This window comes from Budorcas taxicolor, chromosome 8, assembly GCF_023091745.1.
Source record: "Budorcas taxicolor isolate Tak-1 chromosome 8, Takin1.1, whole genome shotgun sequence".
Lineage (NCBI taxonomy): Eukaryota > Metazoa > Chordata > Mammalia > Artiodactyla > Bovidae > Budorcas > Budorcas taxicolor.
In genome coordinates, this window is record NC_068917.1 from 78,821,090 (window position 1) to 78,838,983 (window position 17,894).

Genomic DNA, 17,894 nt, shown 5'->3' on the forward strand with positions numbered 1-17,894 from the left:
TAGGGGTCTGGTTTTTGTATCCATTCAGCCAGTCTTTTGTCTTTTGGTTGGGGCATTCAACCCATTTACATTTAAGGTAATTATTGATAAGTATGATACCCCTCGTCCAAGGTAAGGAGCAGCAGCTGCACTTTGCTGGAGCAGCCGTGAAGAGATACCCCACGTCCAAGTTAAGAGAAACCCAAGGAAGATGGTAGGTGTTGCAAGAGGGCATCATAGGGCAGACACACTGAAACCATAATCACAGAAAACTAGTCAATCTAATCACACTAGGACCACAGCCTTGTCTAACTCAATGAAACTAAGCCACACCCTGTGGGGCCACCCAAGACAGGCGGGCATGGTGGAGAGGTCTGACAGAATGTGGTTGACTGGAGAAGGGAATGGCAAACCACTTCAGTATTCTAGCCTTGAGAACCCCATGAACAATATGAAAAGGCAAAATGATAGGATACTGAAAGAGAAACTCTCCAGGTCAGTAGGTGCCCAATAAGTTACTGGAGATCAGTGGCGAAATAACTTCAGAAAGAATGAAGGGATGAAGCCAAAGCAAAAACAATGCCCAGCTGTGGATGTGACTGGTGATAGAAGCAAGGTCCAATGCGGTAAAGAGCAATATTGCATAGGAACCTGGAATGTCAGGTCCATGAATCAAGGCAAATTGGAAGTGGTCAAACAGGAGATGGCAAGAGAGAACGTCGACATTTTAGGAATCAGTGAGCTAAAATGGACTGGTATGGGTGAATTTAACACAGATGACCATTATATCTACTACTGCGGGCAGGAATCCCTTAGAAGAAATGGAGTAGCCATCATGGTCAACAAAAGAGTCCGAAATGCAGTACTTGGATGCAATCTCAAAAATGACAGAATGATCTCTGATCGTTTCCAAGGCAAACCATTCAATATCACAGTAATCCAAGTCTATGCCCCAACCAGTAATGCTGCAGAAGCTGGAGTTGAATGGTTCTATGAAGATCTACAAGACCTTTTAGAACTAACACCCCAAAATGATGTCCTTTTCATTATAGGGGACTGGAATGCAAAAGTAGGAAGTCAAGAAACACCTGGAGTAACAGGCAAATTTGGCCTTGGAATACGGAATGAAGCAGGGCAAAGACTAATAGAGTTTTGCCAAGAAAATGCACTGGTCATAGCAAACACCCTCTTCCAACAACACAAGAGAAGACTCTACACATGGACATCACCAGATGGTCAACACCGAAATCAGATTGATTATATTCTTTGCAGCCAAAGATGGAGAAGCTCTATACAGTCAACAAAAACAAGACTAGGAGCTGACTGAGGCTCAGATCATGAACTCCTTATTGCCAAATTCAGACTCAAATTGAAGAAAGTAGGGAAAACCACTAGACCATTCGGGTATGACCTCAATCAAATCCCTTATGATTATACAGTGGAAGTGAGAAATAGATTTAAGGGACTAGATCTGATAGATAGAGTGCCTGATGAACTATGGATGGAGGTTCACATTGTACAGGAGACAGGGATCAAGACCATCCCCATGGAAAAGAAATGCGAAAAAGCAAAATGGCTGTCTGAGGAGGCCTTACAAATAGCTGTGAAAAGAAGAGAAGTGAAAAGCAAAAGAGAAAAGGAAAGATATAAGCATCTGAATGCAGAGTTCCAAAGAATACCAAGAAGAGATAAGAAAGCCTTCCTCAGCGACCAATGCAAAGAAATAGAGGAAAACAATAGAATGGGAAAGACTAGAGATCTCTTCAAGAAAATTAGAGATACCAAGGGAACATTTCATGCAAAGATGGACTCGATAAAGGACAGAAATGGTATGGACCTAACAGAAGCAGAAGATACTAAGAAGAGGTGGCAGAATACACAGAAGAACTGTACAAAAAAGATCTTCATGACCCGGATAATCATGATGGTGTGATCACTCATCTAGAGCCAGACATCCTGGAATGTGAAGTCAAGTGGGCCTTAGAAAGCATCACTACAAACAAAGCTAGTGGAGGTGATGGAATTCCAGTTGAGCTATTTCAAATCCTGAAAGATGATGCTGTGAAAGTGCTGCACTCAATATGCCAGCAAATTTGGAAAACTCAGCAGTGGCCACAGGACTGGAAAAGGTCAGTTTTCATTCCAATCCCAAAGAAAGGCAATGCCAAAGAAGGCTCAAACTACCGCACAATTGCACTCATCTCACATGCTAGTAAAGTAAAGCTCAAAATTCTCCAAGCCAGGCTTCAGCAATACGTGAACTGTAAACTCCCTGATGTTCAAGCTGGTTTTAGAAAAGGCAGAGGAACCAGAGATCAAATTGCCAACATCTGCTGGATCATGGAAAAAGCAAGAGAGTTCCAGAAAAACATCTATTTCTGCTTTATTGACTATGCCAAAGCCTTTGACTGTGTGGATCACAATAAACTGTGGAAAATTCTTCAAGGGATGGGAATACCAGACCACCTGACCTGCCTCTTGAGAAATATATGCAGGTCAGGAAGCAACAGTTAGAACTGGACATGGAACAACAGACTGGTTCCAAATAGGAAAAGGAGTACGTCAAGGCTGTATATTGTCACCGTGCTTATTTAACTTATATGCAGAGTACATCATGAGAAATGCTGGGCTGGAAGAAGCACAAGCTGGAATCAAGATTGCCGGGAGAAATATCAATAACCTCAGATATTCAGATGACACCACCTTTATGGCAGAAAGTGAAGAGGAACTAAAAAGCCTCCTGATGAAGGTGAAAGAGGAGAGTGAAAAAGTTGGCTTATAACTCAACATTCAGAAAACAAAGATCATGGCATCTGGTCCCATCACTTTGTGGCAAATAGATGGGGAAACAGTGGAAACAGTGTCAGACTTTATTTTTCGGGGCTCCAAAATCACTGCAGATGGTGACTGCAGCCATGAAATTAAAAGATGCTTACTCCTTGGAAGAAAAGTTATGACCAACTTAGATAGCATATTCAAAAGCAGAGACGGTACTTTGCCAACAAAAGTCCGTCAAGGCTATGGTTTTTCCAGTAGTCATGTATGGATGTGAGATTTGGACTGTGAAGAAATCTGAGCGCCGAACAATTGATGCTTTTGAACTGTGATGTTGGAGAAGACTCTAGAGAGTCCCTTGGATTGCAAGGAGATCCAACCAGTCCATTTTGAAGGAGATCAGCCCTGGGATTTCTTTGGAGAGAATCATGCTAAAGCTGAAACTCCAGTACTTTGGCCACCTCATGCGAAGAGTTAACTCATTGGAAAACTCTCTGATGCTGGGAGGGATTGGGGGCAGGAGGAGAAGGGGACGACTGAGGATGAGATGGCTGGATGGCATCATTGACTCAATGGACATGAGTCTGAGTGAACTCCGGGAGTTGGTGATGGACAGGGAGGTCTGGCTTGCTGAGATTCATGAGGTTGCAAAGAGTCGGACATGACTGAGCGACTGAAGTGAACTGAACTGAACTGAACTGAATGATCCCATTGCCATTTACTCTGTTGTTTTGGGTTCGAGGTTATACACCCTTTCTGTATTTCCTGTCTAGAGAAGATCCTTTAGCATTGGTTGGAGAGCTGGTTTGGTGGTGCTGAATTCTTTCAGCTTTTGCTTGTCTGTAAAGCTTTTGATTTTGCCTTCTTATTTGAATGAGATACTTGCTGGGTACAGTAATCTGGGCTGTAGGTTTTTCTCTTTCATCACTTTAAGTATGTCCGGCCATTCCCTCTGGCCTGAAGAAATTCTATTGAAAGATCAGCTGTTATCCTTTCTCTAGAATTCTGAAAGACTCTCTGCAGAGACCAGGCTAAGGGCTCCATGTCAGGACAGGGTGGTACCTCAGAGCACAGAGGCAAACTCCAAAGTTCCCAAGCAAGCACCACTGTATTCCTAGCATCTGCCAGCAGTTCTGGAGTTTGTCCTCTGCTGTGAGGGTTTTCATTCTGGTTTTAGCTCTTGAGCCAAGGGGGAGCTGGATATTGGGGCTTGTGCTAGGGTTATTGGATAGGATGAGTGAGTCTGCATTCCACTATACCATCCTGCATGCATCTTAGGCTCTCAGCCTATCTTCTCTCAGCTCTTGGTTTTGCTGAGACATTGAGAATCTTGAAGGTCTTGGTTCCAGCTCATCTCTCTGCCCCCAGCCCTTTCTTGCAGGACTTGGTCAGCACTATGTATTCATGCCTTTCTAGGGCCAGTAGCCTGTGGTTGACCTTGGGGGGGCCCATTTCACCTAAGCCAGGATGTTTGCACACTAACCTCAGCTTCCACTTGACCTCCCTCTCCTCTCCTCTGTGGCTCTCTTTTCAACTCCTAGCAGGCTGGGAGGATGTGCCTGCCACAGGACCTCCTCTGATCTTTGGGGATGCTTTAGGGAAACAATGGAGGGTGTGGCTCAGCAGGCCTGGGCCTTGTGCCTCCTCACCTTGGGGGCACAGTATCACCATGCAGAGGAACACTCATGCTTCTTCCCATCCTGGCTTTTCTGCATCCTGCTCCAGGACACATTGTGCTACATGCTGGGTCCTCACAGAGGAAGAGTCCTGCCTCCACCTCCTGGTCTGATGTATGTTGAGCCATCCTGGATTTCCTTAGCAATCAGTGAGGCAGGGGCACCCCACAGACCCCCACACCGTATCACGAGGAAGCTGCAGCACTTCCTGTCCTTACTGCAGCTTTTGGCTCCTCTGTAGTAGGTCAGAAGGTGAGAATGCAGAAGTGTCACCTTGTGAGAGAAACGAGGTGTGCAAAGCAGAGGTCCCTCCCATCCACTCGGGGCAGCCTCTCTGTTTGTGCTTCCCAGTTCTCTCTTCCCACCCACAGACATCCCTGGTTTCTGGCTGGACCCTAGGATGCCACACCTGCCCTTTTTCTGAGTCTCAAGCCCCAACTGCTTCATGCTCTGTGCATCTGGAGCTTTCTCCCCCTATATTCCAAGAACATCTGCTTCACACATGTGATCACCAACCACATGTTTGCCCACCTGGGTTCATGTTCTGCCACTGACTTCTTAGGCCCTAAAAGAAACCACCTGCTGTGGTAACTTCCAGAGTTTTGGCTGTCTTTATCAGTCCTTCCCAGTTCGTCATTCGCCCCTTTATGTATTTTCCCCATTCTCTTAATTGTAGGGAAACTGTTCTCATGATACACAAAGTCCCCCATTACTGTCACTTTCTCTGTACTTACCACCAGCAAGCCATCTGTGATTTAAGCCAAGGCCACCCCTTCAACCTGGGGACTCACTCCTATTCTGTTACTTCTGCACCATGTCATTGCTCCAGCAGCTCCCCCTTTCTCTCCTGCATCGAGTTATTTCTCTTGACCAGATCTTTTCCATCAACATTCAACATGCTATTGAATATATCTCCTACCTTTAAAAAACCCTCTTGATGATATTTCCTTATTTTTCAGCAACTCTGTGGAACAAACCTCTCTAAAGCAGTTGATTACACTTGTTATCACCAATTGCTCTCTCGCTCAAATCCACTCATTATGCCTTTACCTCAGTCTCTCACCTTATTCTTCTCAAGGCCACAAATGATCTCTGTTATTACATCTAATGATCAACTGTGAGTCCTCATCTTACTTGGCAGATTGGCAACATTCATGCAGTTGACCACTTTCCCTTGAAATACTTATCTCTCTTGGCTTCTAGTACTCTTCTAGTTTTCCTCCTACCTCACTGGCTATTACTTCTCAGTCTTTGCTCACTTATTCCTACTTTTCACCTTAATTTTTTTTTTTTAACATGGGTGATCAGTATCAATAACTTCAGATATGCAGATGACACCAGCCTTATGGCAGAAAGTGAAGAAGAACTAAAGAGCCTCTTGATGAAAGTGAAAGAGGAGAGTGAAAAAGTTGGCTTAAAGCTCAACATTCAGAAAACTAAGATCATGACATCCGGTCCCATCACTTCATGGCAAATAGATGGGGAAACAGTGGAAACAGTAGCTGACTTTATTTTTTGGGCTCCCAAATCACTGCAGATGGTGATTGCAGCCATGAAATTAAAAGACTCTTACTTCTTGGAAAGAAAGTTATGACCAACCTAGATAGCATATTAAAAAGCAGAAACATTTCTTTGTCAACAAAGGTCTGTCTAGTCAAGGCTATGGGTTTTCCAGTAGTCACGTATGGATGTGAGAGTTGGACTATAAAGAAAGCTGAGCACTGAAGAACTGATGCTTTTGAACTGTGGTGTTGGAGAAGACTCTTGAGAGTCCCTTGGACTGCAAGGAGATCCAATCAATCCATCCTAAAAGAGATCAATCCTGGGTGTTCATTGGAAGGACTGATGTTGAAGCTGAAACTCCAATACTTTGGCCACCTGATGCAAAGAACTGACTCATTTGAAAAGACCCTGATGCTGGGAAAGATTGAGGGCAGGAGGAGAAGGGGATGACAGAGGATGAGATGGTTGGATGGCATCACCGACTTGATGGACATAAGTTTGGGTAAACTCTGGGAGTTGGTGATTGACAGGGAGGCCTGGCGTGCTGTGGTTCATGGGGTTGCAAAGAGTCGGACACAACTGAGTGACTGAATTGAACTGAACTGATCATTAGAAACATATCTGGAGCTTTGGAGAAAAAATAATATGCATCTGGATTTTAAAAAGTGATTACAGGTTTTTCTATTAAATGGTAGCTTTGGTGATACAGATTTCTGTTATTTTTCTGTTGACTAGTCATGATACAATGGTATTAAGTGAGTAATAGTTACATAATCACAATAGTAAAAGATGTTTATCAGTTTTCACAATCAATAGCCAGATAAAAAGTAAAAGATAATTACAACTGCAAGCCATAATGGGAACATGATTAACTTATCAATGTAAAATAGTTACATATAATTTGGGGAGTCAAGCAGAGTGATGTGGTGAGTGGAAGTGCATACATGCACATGTTTTCATTTGCCCAGCCATTCTATGTCTTTTGGTTGGTGTATTAATCCATTTATATTTAAGGTAATTATCGATATGTATGATACTATTACCATTTTCTTAATTGTTTTGGGTTTATTTTCTCTAGGTCTTTTATGTTTTCTGCCTAGAGAAGTTTTTCTAGCATTTGTTGTAGAACTGTTTTGGTGAATTATCTTAACTTTTGCTTGTCTGGAAAGCTTTTGATTTCTCCATCAAATCTGAATGAGAGTCTTGCTAGGTGGAGTATTTTTGGTTGTAGGTTCTTCGCTTTCATCAGTTTAAATATATCATACCATCCCCTTCCGGCTTGTAGAGTTTCTGTTGAGAAATCAGTTGATAACCTGATGGGAATTCCCTTGTATGTTATTTGTAGTTTTCCCCTTGTTTCTTTCAATATTTTATCTTTGTTTTTAATTTTTGTCAGTTTGATTACCATGTGTCTTGGTGTGTTCCTCCTTGGGTTTATCTTGCCTGGGACTCTGTGATTCCTGGACCTGGTTGACTATTTCCTTTTCCATTAGGAAAGTTTCCAGCTATGATTTCTTCAAATACTTTTACTTTCTCAGGTCCTTTCTCTCTCTCTTCTCCTTCTGGGACCCTTGTAATTGAATGTTGGTGTTTTTAATGTTGTCCCAGAGGCCTCTTAAGCTGTCTTCATTTTTTTCATTCTTTTTCCTATATCCTGTTCTGTGGCAGTGATTTCCACCATTCTGTCTTCCAGGTCATTTATCTATTCTTCTGCCCCAGTTATTCTGCTATTGATTCCTTCTAGTGTATTATTCATCTCTGTCTGTTTGTTCTTTAGTTCTTCTTGGTCTTTGGTAAACATTTCTTGCACCTTCTCCATTGTTTTCCAGAGGTCGTGAATCATCTTCACTATCATTATTCTAAATTCTTTTTCTGGAAGGTTGCCTATCTCCACTTCATTTAGTTGTTGTTCTGGGGTTTTATCTTGTTCCTTCATCTGGGACATAACTTTCTGCTTTTTCATCCTGATTAACTTTCTGTAATGTGGTTTTTGTTCTAGCTTCTGTGGGATTGGTGCTCTTTTTTTAATTGAAGGATAATTGCTTTATAGAATTTTGTGGTTTTCTGTCATACATTAAGAATCAGCCATAGGCACACCCATGTCCCCTCCCTCCCAGACCTTCCTCTCATCTCCCTCTCCACTCCACCCTTCTTCAGCCTGTCGCAGAGCCCCTGTTTGAGTTCCCTGAATCATACAGCAAATCCCCACTGACTATCTGTTGGTACTGTAAATTTCTGTAAATTCATCAGCACCATCTCTTCAGATTCCATATATATGTGTCAGTATATGATATTTATATTTCTCTTTCTGACTTACTTCACTCTATATAATGGGCTCTAGTTTTGTCCACCTAATTAGAACAGATTTAAATGCATTCCTTTTATGGCTGAGTAGCCTCTGTGGGATTGTGGTTCTTGCTTCTTCTGTCTGCCCTCTGATGGAGGAGGTTAAGAGGCTTGTGTAAGCTTCCTGCTGGGAGGGACGTCTTGCTGTGGCTTCTTTGCCTTTGGACATGGGTTATCTTTTTTTTGGTGGATTCCAGTGTTCTCCTGTTGATGCTTGTTCAACAACTAGTTGTGATTTTGGTGTTCTCCCAGGAGGAGATGAGCACACGTCCTTCTACTCTGCCATCCTGAACCAGAAGCTTAATCCCTTCAATTTCTTAATGTTGAGGTGTCCCAGAGCCTGGTCCTTAGATCTGTTCTTTGTTTGTGAATCATTGCCTTGGTGATCTTATTTAGTTTCATGGTTTTACATTTCAATTTTTCTTTCTTTCTTTCTCCTCCTCCTCCCTCTCCTACTCCTTCCCTTCCTCCATTTCTGCATCACCACCATCATCACCATCTAATCTACCTTTCTATCTAATCATCAACAGCTAGGACCTTGCCTTAGGTGCAGCAAGCTTCTGTGTTGAGAAAAAATGTTGGAAGTATGATCTCAGGCAGAATCTGGGAGATTAGTCATGTTACTATTGCAGTAATCATAACATCAGAGAGAGAAATGGTCATGTTTTGAATTCATTTCATAAGATGTAGCCAAGAGGATGGTTTGGATGTGAATGATCAGGAAAAAAATATCAAGGATGACACCACTGTTTTTGTCCAGAACAACTGGAAAGATGGAATTGCTATTAACTGAGTGTGGTGTTGGAGAAGACTCTTGAGAATCCCTTGGACTGCAAGGAGATCCAACTAATCCATTCTGAAGGAGATCAGCCCTGGGGTTCCTTTGGAAGGAATGATGCTAAAGCTGAAGCTCCAGTACTTTGGCCACCTCATGCGAAGAGTTGACTCATTGGAAAAGACTCTGATGCTGGGAGGGATTGGGGGCAGGAGGAGAAGGGGACGACAGAGGATGAGATGGCTCGATGGCATCACTGACTCGATGGACGTAAGTCTGAGTGAACTCTGGGAGTTGGTGGTGGACAGGGAGGCCTGACGTGCTGCGATTTATGGGGTTGCAAAGAGTCGGACATGACTGAGTGACTGAACTGAACTGAACTGATGTGAATACTGTGATTGGAGCATTCTTTATATATGTAATTAGATGATGGTTGGGGTAGGGACTCAGGAGTTCACTGTTGTTTAGTTTAAGGTGAATATTGGCCATTCAGGTATTTATGCTGATTAGACAACTTGGGCAGGTGAGACTGTCCCATGAAATCATCAACTCCATTGTGTACTTCCTATGTCTTTGCTGTGATTGTGATAGTACCTTGCAAATAGTAAGTAAGCAAATATTTTAATTGAATATAAGAAACCTCTCAAGGTTTTTTTTTTTTTTTTTTTTTTTTAAGTATTTTTCTTCCCATTTTTACTTTGGCTATGTGGTGCAGCTTGTGGGATCTTAGTTCCCTGACCAGGGATCAAACCCATGCCCCCTGCCGAGTCCTAACCACTGGACCACCAGGGAATTCCCTTCCAATTTTAAGATATAATTGACACATGGCACTGTTAGTGTACAGCATAATCAAGGTTATTTTTATTGTGACCCTTCTGGGGTCCTCTTAAGAAGAGTACTTCAGTAATCCTGCAGCAGGATTCCCTGTTTCATTACATGTCATACTAATGTAATGATTTGTGTGCCTCCCCAGGTGTCATTCACTCCATGCAGCTGATAGGCAGTGGAAGTGGGATACAGGCAAGAGAGCTCCAGCAGCCTCCCAGGTGTGTTCTCCAGAAAGATCTAACCAATAACCACCAGGGGGCAAAGAGGGGAGAGTCTACCATTTGCTTCTGACATTAGTTATATTAGCTATATGCTGTTGATAATAAACCAAAGCACCTCCTCAAAGTTGGAACACTGGCACTTCCCTCCAGATTGTGGGCATATATAGAAATCATCAATGAATTTTGCTTGTGGGATTCCTGGCTACTCCTTGACAGTACTATCCTCAGGCCCAAAATGGTCCTCTGTGCCCAAGGATGCCATGATAGAAGTCAAGGCTGACCTTTACTTTCAGTGTACCTTAGATAAGGGCCTTCCTTCTCTGCTGAAGTCCCTTTCTCCGCAGTCCAGTGAGGGGGGTGTTGTGTGGAATGCTGACCCAGCCTAAGTGTGAGTTACAGCTCCTTTTCTAGATAGGGAGAATCTTTACTTCCCATGTGCCTTTCGTGAACACACCACAGTGGAGAAAAGAGCAGACGCACAACTCCCAGCTTAGAGATGCAGAGTGTATTCTGGGTGGCATTCTGCCCACCTGTACATTCATGGAAATTACAGTAGCACCCTCTTCAAGGGATGCAGACACTGCGTAGACTATGAAGTCTTTAGATTGTGCTGGGTCTTCTTGAACAGACCAGTGTTTTTGTCTGAGGTGACAGCTGAGGGTCAGGGTGGGTTCCCTGGCTGGGTGGCACAAGCCACTCGAGGACAGTGCCGAGGGCAGTGGTGGGGGGTGCTCAGAACAGAGGCTGAGCGGAGTTGATGCGAGTGGGAGCGTTGCCAGAGCTTGCTGTCCAGGGACCGGGGTATGTCCGTGAAGGCCAGGCCCATCTGCTTCTCAGGTGGCGGAAACTGAGCCTTCAGGACCCCCCTTATCTTCTCTGTCTTAGGTCTCTCCTTGGGACTTTTGGCTGGAGCCAGGCTCTTTGCCGCATTTACTTTTCTTGTGTTAGCCATTTTCTCAGAGGTGGGGGACGTGGATTCCTTATGCCCTTTGCCTTTTGTTTTGAGGTTAATACAGTGCAAAAAAGATTTCATCTTATTTCTAAAGCCAGAATCTGGAAGACTGGGCGTCTGATGAGTATAGCCTGGCATCACTGGCCCCTGCAACATCTGACCTTGTAAAGTGTGGCCCCACAGTGGGTTACCTGGAGTGAGTTGGCCCAGGAAAGACTGGCCCTGTGACACCTGGGGCACCACAGGCTGGGCATTCTCAGGAACTCTTGCTGGTTTGAGGATGACATTGAGCTTGGCTTGACTGGCTCGCAAGTCATTCTTCTCAGAGTCTTTCCCCTCAGGGACTCCAGGAGGTAGCTCTAGGAGTTTAAGCTGAGGGTGATGCTCAGGACTGTGCTGGCAGGGAGCATCAAGGTGAAAATGACGTCTCTGGCAACAGGAGCTGCAGGGTGTCCTGTTCAGGAGCACCCCTTCTGGCCTCTGTGCTTCAGTTGAGTGGCTTTTTTCTCTTGTGGAGGAGAGTGTGAAGCTTGCATCCCCTTCTCCGCAGTCCCCAGCTGATTTGGGTTTGCCTGGCTTCTTTCTCTTTTCTGCCAGTGTGGGAACTTGGGCTGAGTCCTTGCTCTTGTCAGGCCTATGGGGCTCAGAGCTCCAGGCCTCCTCCAGGCTGGGGTTGTTCACACTGGCTTCCAGCCGAGCACAAAGAACCTGGGCCTTGGCCTCTGTCATGTCCCCACTGGATTGTGAGATCTGGGCGGCCCAGTGGACAGACTCATGGTGTGCTGCACCGGAATCATGTTGCTTCTGTTTCTGATGCGCTGTCTTTGACTCCGTGGCTAGCTCTTCTGTGAGGTGGAGCCATTCTGGATCTGGGGAACGTGGTGTATCTGGTGGGACGGGGAGATCCTGGAGTGGTAGTTTTCCTTGGTTGTCTAGATTCCCAGGAGACTCCTGTGGGCACATGTTCTTTGGCATTGCTACCGTTTGTTCTCTGGACTCCCTTGCCTTTAGGGGAATTCCCAGTTGTATCTCTAGGATCTTCTTTCTCAGATGGAAATTTAGTTTAGTCAAGATGGGTTCCCTCAGTGAGCAGGGCCTTGCAGGCCCTGTCTGGCTTTCTTGAGGCACCATCTTGATTATTCCTTCCATCTGCACTTCAGCCTGGAATTCACCTGCAGCATCTGCACAAGCCTCACTGCCATCTTGAAAGCCTGGCCCAGGACTCAGACCCTGCTCTTCAGGTGAGGGCACCTGAGTCAGAGGTTCTGTTGGGAACTGGATAGGTCCAGGCACCATCTCTGTCTTCATAGCTGGAGAAGTGATTGCTGGAGCCGTAGCCCTGGAGAGAGCCACATAATAAGGAGAAGGCAGTCCTGACAAGAAGGCCAGATACTTGTGCTGTAAAGTTGTCTTCAGTTTCTCAATGGCTCCCTGAGACAGGGACCAGGGCAACTTAGGATGTTTAATGAGAGCATCTGATGAGGCTTGTTGCTGCTGGTCAAGGGCCATTGGCATCCAGGGTGTAACTTCCTGTTGTTTGTCCAGGTCATCTGCTGCCTGTAGTTCCAGGGGCTTGCTTTCTGGGATGCAGGTGAAGGGAGTCACTTGCAGGCCCCCAGGAATTTTGAACTCGCAAGAGCCACGTATGCAGACAGGAACCTTGCCCTGGTGAATCTCCTTGCATTTGGAGTCAACATGGCTCTGCAGTGTTGCCTTGGCCTGGTCAGTCACGTGCAGCATAGGGACTGATGCTGGGTCCTTAATGGCTGGGAGTGGGTCGCCAACCCCAGTGCCCTCTAGAGCTGTAGGTTGGGGGACATTCACATTGTCCAGGGCTTTGCTGCTCCAGGACAGAGTCTGCTGGCCAGCAGGGGGCAGAGGCAACTGGAGGGACCGCTGGTTCTTCCAGGGTAGGCTCGAGTGATTATGAACCAACTGTCTCTGGAGGTGGAATTCCAGCAGCCTCCTGGCCTGCTCTGGGAAGAATAGTTCCTTTGTGATGGTGGAGACAGGCTGACCTGGCCAGGAAGTTTTTACAGTCTCAGAAGATTGGGCTTGGTCACTGGGCTTACACTGCATGGGGCTCTCAGTGTGCTGATCTCTCTGGAAAACATCTGGAAAGTCCCACTGAAGCTGGAGCTGCCTCTGCAGCAGGTGCCACTCCAAGGCTTTACATTCATCCAGAGTCAGCAAGGGGCTACTGATCTGAGCTTGTTGGTGCTCAGGTGGAGCTGTCCAATTTGGGGAAGATGGAGAAGAGGGTAGAGCTGACTGGGGCAGAGTTTTAGGCATCAGAGGGAAGCAGGAGAGCTCCTTGAAGAGAAAAGGATACTTCAAGGAGTGCTTGGACATGCTCTCGTTCATGGAGAGGCCTTGATATCCCAAGAAGGTGTCAACTAGGGACTCGCTGTGCAGAGAAGGGAGGCCACAGAATAGCTGGCTGTATTTCAACTGCACAGGGCCCTCTGAATCACTAGCCTGTTGCCCAGGCATTAGATAAAGGCCACTTGATTCTTTAAGAGCCACATAGGGTGAGGCTAGAGTCATATGGTCTGGGATTTGCTGGTAGTACTGTCTTTGTTCTGGGTCCATAATGGACCATTCAGAAACCCAGAAGGCCTGGGTGGGTTGGCCAGCTATACATGAGCCCCAGTTCTGGTATGAAATGGTCCCGAATTTCTCAACGGAGAACTGAGAAATATCATTCTGGATGAAAGAAACTGGTTGATTATGTACAGGGCGGCAAAATAGTGGCGGGTTTGGGATAAGCTGCCTCAGGGACTCTTCCACACGTCTGGGGAGCCCCCACCTTTGGAAATGCATCAGTCTTCTTACATGTACCTCAAGAAGCCTCAGGACTTCAGGACAAAGGAACGGCAGGTGGGCAGGGAGGACAGTGACCATATTTAAGGCCATAGGATGTGTTAGAGCTGTGATTTCTCGATTCAGGGTCAGCAGAGAGACCTGGGAATTCAAGGGCTGCTGGCCTTGGTTCCCATAGACAAGGTTGGGATGGCTCTGGATTATCTCTTGCAAGTTCACTGAAACCCTTGGCTCCTCAAATCTCAAAGAAAGCATAGTCTCTGGGCCCCTGGGCACCTCTGGCATTTGAAATCCCTGCCTTTGCTTGAGGTGTTCAGCCCAGTAATCATGGATGCCAGCTGTACCAGGTGACTGGGCCACTGACTGTGCCAAGGATTTCTGTGACACTGTGAGGTTTGCAGATGGAAGTGAAAGATCTTTGGAGTGTGGGGAACGATGCTCCATACTCTGCTGGAAAGAAACTTTAGGCGTGGACAAAACCTCTAGGCAAGAGGAGCCCTGTGCTGGCTCCCCTGAAGTCGGGGAGACCAGGGTATTCTCATCTGCCAGCACCTGCTGAATCTCCAGAGCCATGCTGTTGCAGGTTTGGCAGCAGGGATCTTCACACAGGAGCTGCCGCACACTCTCCTCTTGAGGAAGCCAGCCCTGGCTGGGGAGGGAAACATGGCAAGCGTCTGTTACTGATGGAGTGACAGCTGCCTCTTTGGCCTCAGACTGGGCTGCCCTCCCCTAGTCCTATAAGCTCAGAGGCCTGGCTCTGCTGCCTGTTTACTCATCCATTTTTTCCCCCTAGGGAAATGACATTTGGCAAGTTATGGTGGGCTGGGCTGAGGGCCTGGGGCTTATTGGATGAGGTCTCAGACAACTGATGGGGGCACAGGGCCTTGAGAGAGTGGGTGGTGGGTGAGTCCTTTGTGACCTGTGTTGAGAAGCTGAGCTAGGAGATGGAACCAGGCAGACAGGTTTAGCTGGCTGATGGCACAGCATCAGGAACATCACCATGTAGAACCTGGAGTCATTCTCTTTATGGGCCAAGGCTGTGGCCTAGTATTCACTATTTCCAAACTATGAAAAAGGCGATTCTTTTGGGAACCCTGTTCTGGGGATTAAAGAGTGCACACAACATCTCTTGAGAGTCCGTCCCCTTTCTCTAGAGAAGAAAGAAATAATATGACAAGCTCCTGTCTGAGGGCTGTCCCAGGAACTGATCTCCCTGAAGACAGAACCAGAGGAGGTAATGTCAGCAGGGTCCAGGGGTTTGCCCTTGAATGGGTGTAGCTGTAAAGAATATGAAAATGATGAATTAATTATGCACTTAATTATCTATTCTCCTGACTGTATAACTTGTCTTATGGCTTGAGTGCAAAACCATGTAGAGTCTTTTATGAACTAGTGCATCTACTAGTGAACTCCTGAATTCCAGGGCCACTTGAGCCTAGCACAGAGAACTAGGACACTCTCTTCTGAAGTATCTGAGTGCCCCTTGCCCTGGCAACCCTCCAAACCAGTGCTCCAGGCTCCAATGTGTCTGGCTCCCTCCCAGCCATTCCCCTCTCCATCCTTGTCACAGGTCAAACAGACAAATGATCACAGGCCAGACTGGGAATTGGGAGACTGCAAAGAGCAAGAGATCACCTTCTCATGACAGAAAGCAGCTCCCACGGCTTCTCAGCTTCTTCCTGGGAATGTCTCCTAGCTGAGAAACCAGAAGACAGTGTTACATGGAGCAGGAGAGGGTTCAGGGACATCCTATAGGAAGCCTGTGAATGAGAGGAGATTGCAAACTCCAAAGTGAGTGCTGTAAAGCACATCTGTGTATGACTTAACCAGGTATGATGTGCTCTTCTGGGCCTGCTCTCATTTGATCTTCACAACTATGCTGTGAGTGAGGCAGGATCATCAGAGCCTGTTTCATAGGAACAAGACTGAGAGATGCAGAGACTTCCAGAGGGTCATAAAACTAGTAAGTGACACAGTTAAGGACTTCTCCCGTGTTTTCTCTCTTTTCATTCCCGGGGGTAAGGTGGACTTTAGAACATTCCCAGACTCTGATTTGCCATCCCCCCTGTTTTTTTCTGGGAGAATTTGTCAGCTTAGACAATGGAAGTCTTCAGTGGTTAGAGTACCTGGCTCCTGGCACCAGGGCCCATCACGGGCCAGGGTTCCTTGCCCACAGTGGAGGGGAGTCAGAGCAAAGACTGAGACTTTACCTCTTGACGCTGCATCTCTAGCCCCTTGTCTGACTTTTTGGTGACTCTTAAAGAAAAAGAATTAAAAGAGTGTGAAGTGGGACACCGTTTTTTTTCACATCCAAAATGAAACAAAGGAAATATACATTTCCCAGTCTCTTTTTGTATCTCTGTATTTTATACACTCTTCTATATGTTCGTCCTGTACTCCAGCTTTTCACCTGAACATTTCATTTTTTTACTTATTTCACACTTACTTCAGTGCTTTCCATATTCTATACCTCCTGTCCCCTTTCTCAGGACAAGTTTGTCAGGGGACTTAGTGTGATACAGGAGGAATAATGGAATGGATTAAATGGTTGGTGGCTCTCAGCCAAGGGCTTCTGCTTACTAAGTCCACCAATCAGAAAAATCCCCCATTTTTGGAGGTCAGAAGAAATCCAATGAGGTAGATTCCATTTTATCTAGCACTCAACCCAAGTTAGATAGAAATTCTTAATTTTTCAACTAGAATATACAGAAGGGGTGGGCTAGCAGGGCATTATTTCTAGGCTCTGAGAAAGAGAGGTACTATAAAGAGTAACAATGTGTCTTATCTAAGACTTAACTAGTGCAGCCATGGTCATAGCGTTTCCCTACCTGGCAGCAGCTCCTTTTACCTTCCATTAATCCATGGTAACTCTCTTTCACTTGCCAGATAGCTAGGATAATAATGAAGATGGAGCCAGAGATATATAAGAAATACACTAAATCCCACAGAACAGAAGTCGGGATCAGCATGGTCTAAAACCTCATTAGCATGAGACCAACCATTCCTATATGTAGGCACTCAGGGTCCTGGTGCCTAATGATTCTCCATGATATGCCTGTGGTCTCCACCTCACAGATGACGGAACCAGCCCTCAGACTACATCACAAAGCCCGCCTGTTTCACAAGGCAGGTGTGGTGTCAAAAGACATACCTGTCTACAGAAGCTCACGTGGTGATTCAATCTGTAAATGAGGGTGTCTTGTTGTAAGGACTGAAGGTGTCCCTTGCAGGCAGTGTCTTTGCTTTCACTTTGTCTTCACTTTCCACAGCCTCCACCAGCCTGACAGCTCAGCTCTTCCTTTGTGACAGCTGTCTTGTCAGCCATCCACTGAAAACTGAGTGTTTAGGAACACTAGGTACATTTTGAGAAAGAGTAGCTGGGACAGAGGAACCTCTGTAAACTCCACCGGTACTGAAAATGTATGTGAGAAGCATACATTAGCTTAGGGATGGCAGAGACTGGTTATGGCTTGGGAATGGAGAACTTTATTTATGGCTGCTCTGGGCCTTCCTTGCTGCTCTCGGGCTTTCTCTAGCTGTGGAGAGTGGGGGCTAATCTCCAGTTCTGGACAACAGGCTCTAGGTGTATGGGCTTCATTAGTTGCAGCATGCTGGCTCAGCAGTTTTGGGTTGCTGGCTTTAGGGCTCACGGGCTTCAGTCGTTAAACACAGTGGCTCGATTGGTAACTCTTAGGCATGATGGGTGTTTTTTCCAGTCACTCCCAAGACCCATCATTCCTACACCTTGACTATAGACATTATATTACCCGCTTGGCTGTCTGTGGATATTGTGATCTGACTCCAATATCTCAAAATTTCTGAATTTCCTTGAGAGAGTCTTTCCCTGGTAACAGTGGTCTCACAGCCAAAAAATTCTTGGCCTCAGTATATCTGAAGATACCACTTGGTCCTTCCTCCAGTGTCCAGTCCTCTATCCATCTGGCATGGTGAGTGATCAATCTGTGCTCAGTCCTAAGCTGGACAGTGTCAAGGATACAAAGATATTTTCAGTCATG

General features: G+C 45.8%; 1 protein-coding gene across 1 annotated transcript; it reads right to left on the bottom strand.

Moving 5' to 3' along the window:
* Positions 1-10,764: 10,764 nt before the first annotated feature.
* On the bottom strand, positions 10,765-16,847 carry SPATA31F1 (SPATA31 subfamily F member 1). Its single transcript, XM_052645379.1, has 4 exons — positions 16,707-16,847; positions 16,089-16,134; positions 15,514-15,574; positions 10,765-14,527 (listed from the first exon to the last, which is right to left on the bottom strand). Exons 1-4 carry the CDS (start codon positions 16,845-16,847, stop codon positions 10,765-10,767), a joined length of 4,011 nt encoding a protein of 1,336 aa, XP_052501339.1.
* Positions 16,848-17,894: the final 1,047 nt, after the last annotated feature.

What these genes read in the sequence shown, in the direction of transcription:
- SPATA31F1 (XM_052645379.1), bottom strand. Translation starts at nt 16,847, where the DNA reads ATGCTGATCCCGACTTCTGTTCTGTGGGATTTAGTGTATTTCTTATAT. An exon ending in TAGAGATGCAGCGTCAAGAG is followed by an intron (nt 15,575 to 16,088) that starts GTAAAGTCTCAG and finishes CTGGTTTCTCAG; the next exon opens with CTAGGAGACATTCCCAGGAA. An exon ending in CTGCTTTCTGTCATGAGAAG is followed by an intron (nt 14,528 to 15,513) that starts GTGATCTCTTGC and finishes TTCCCTCCCCAG; the next exon opens with CCAGGGCTGGCTTCCTCAAG.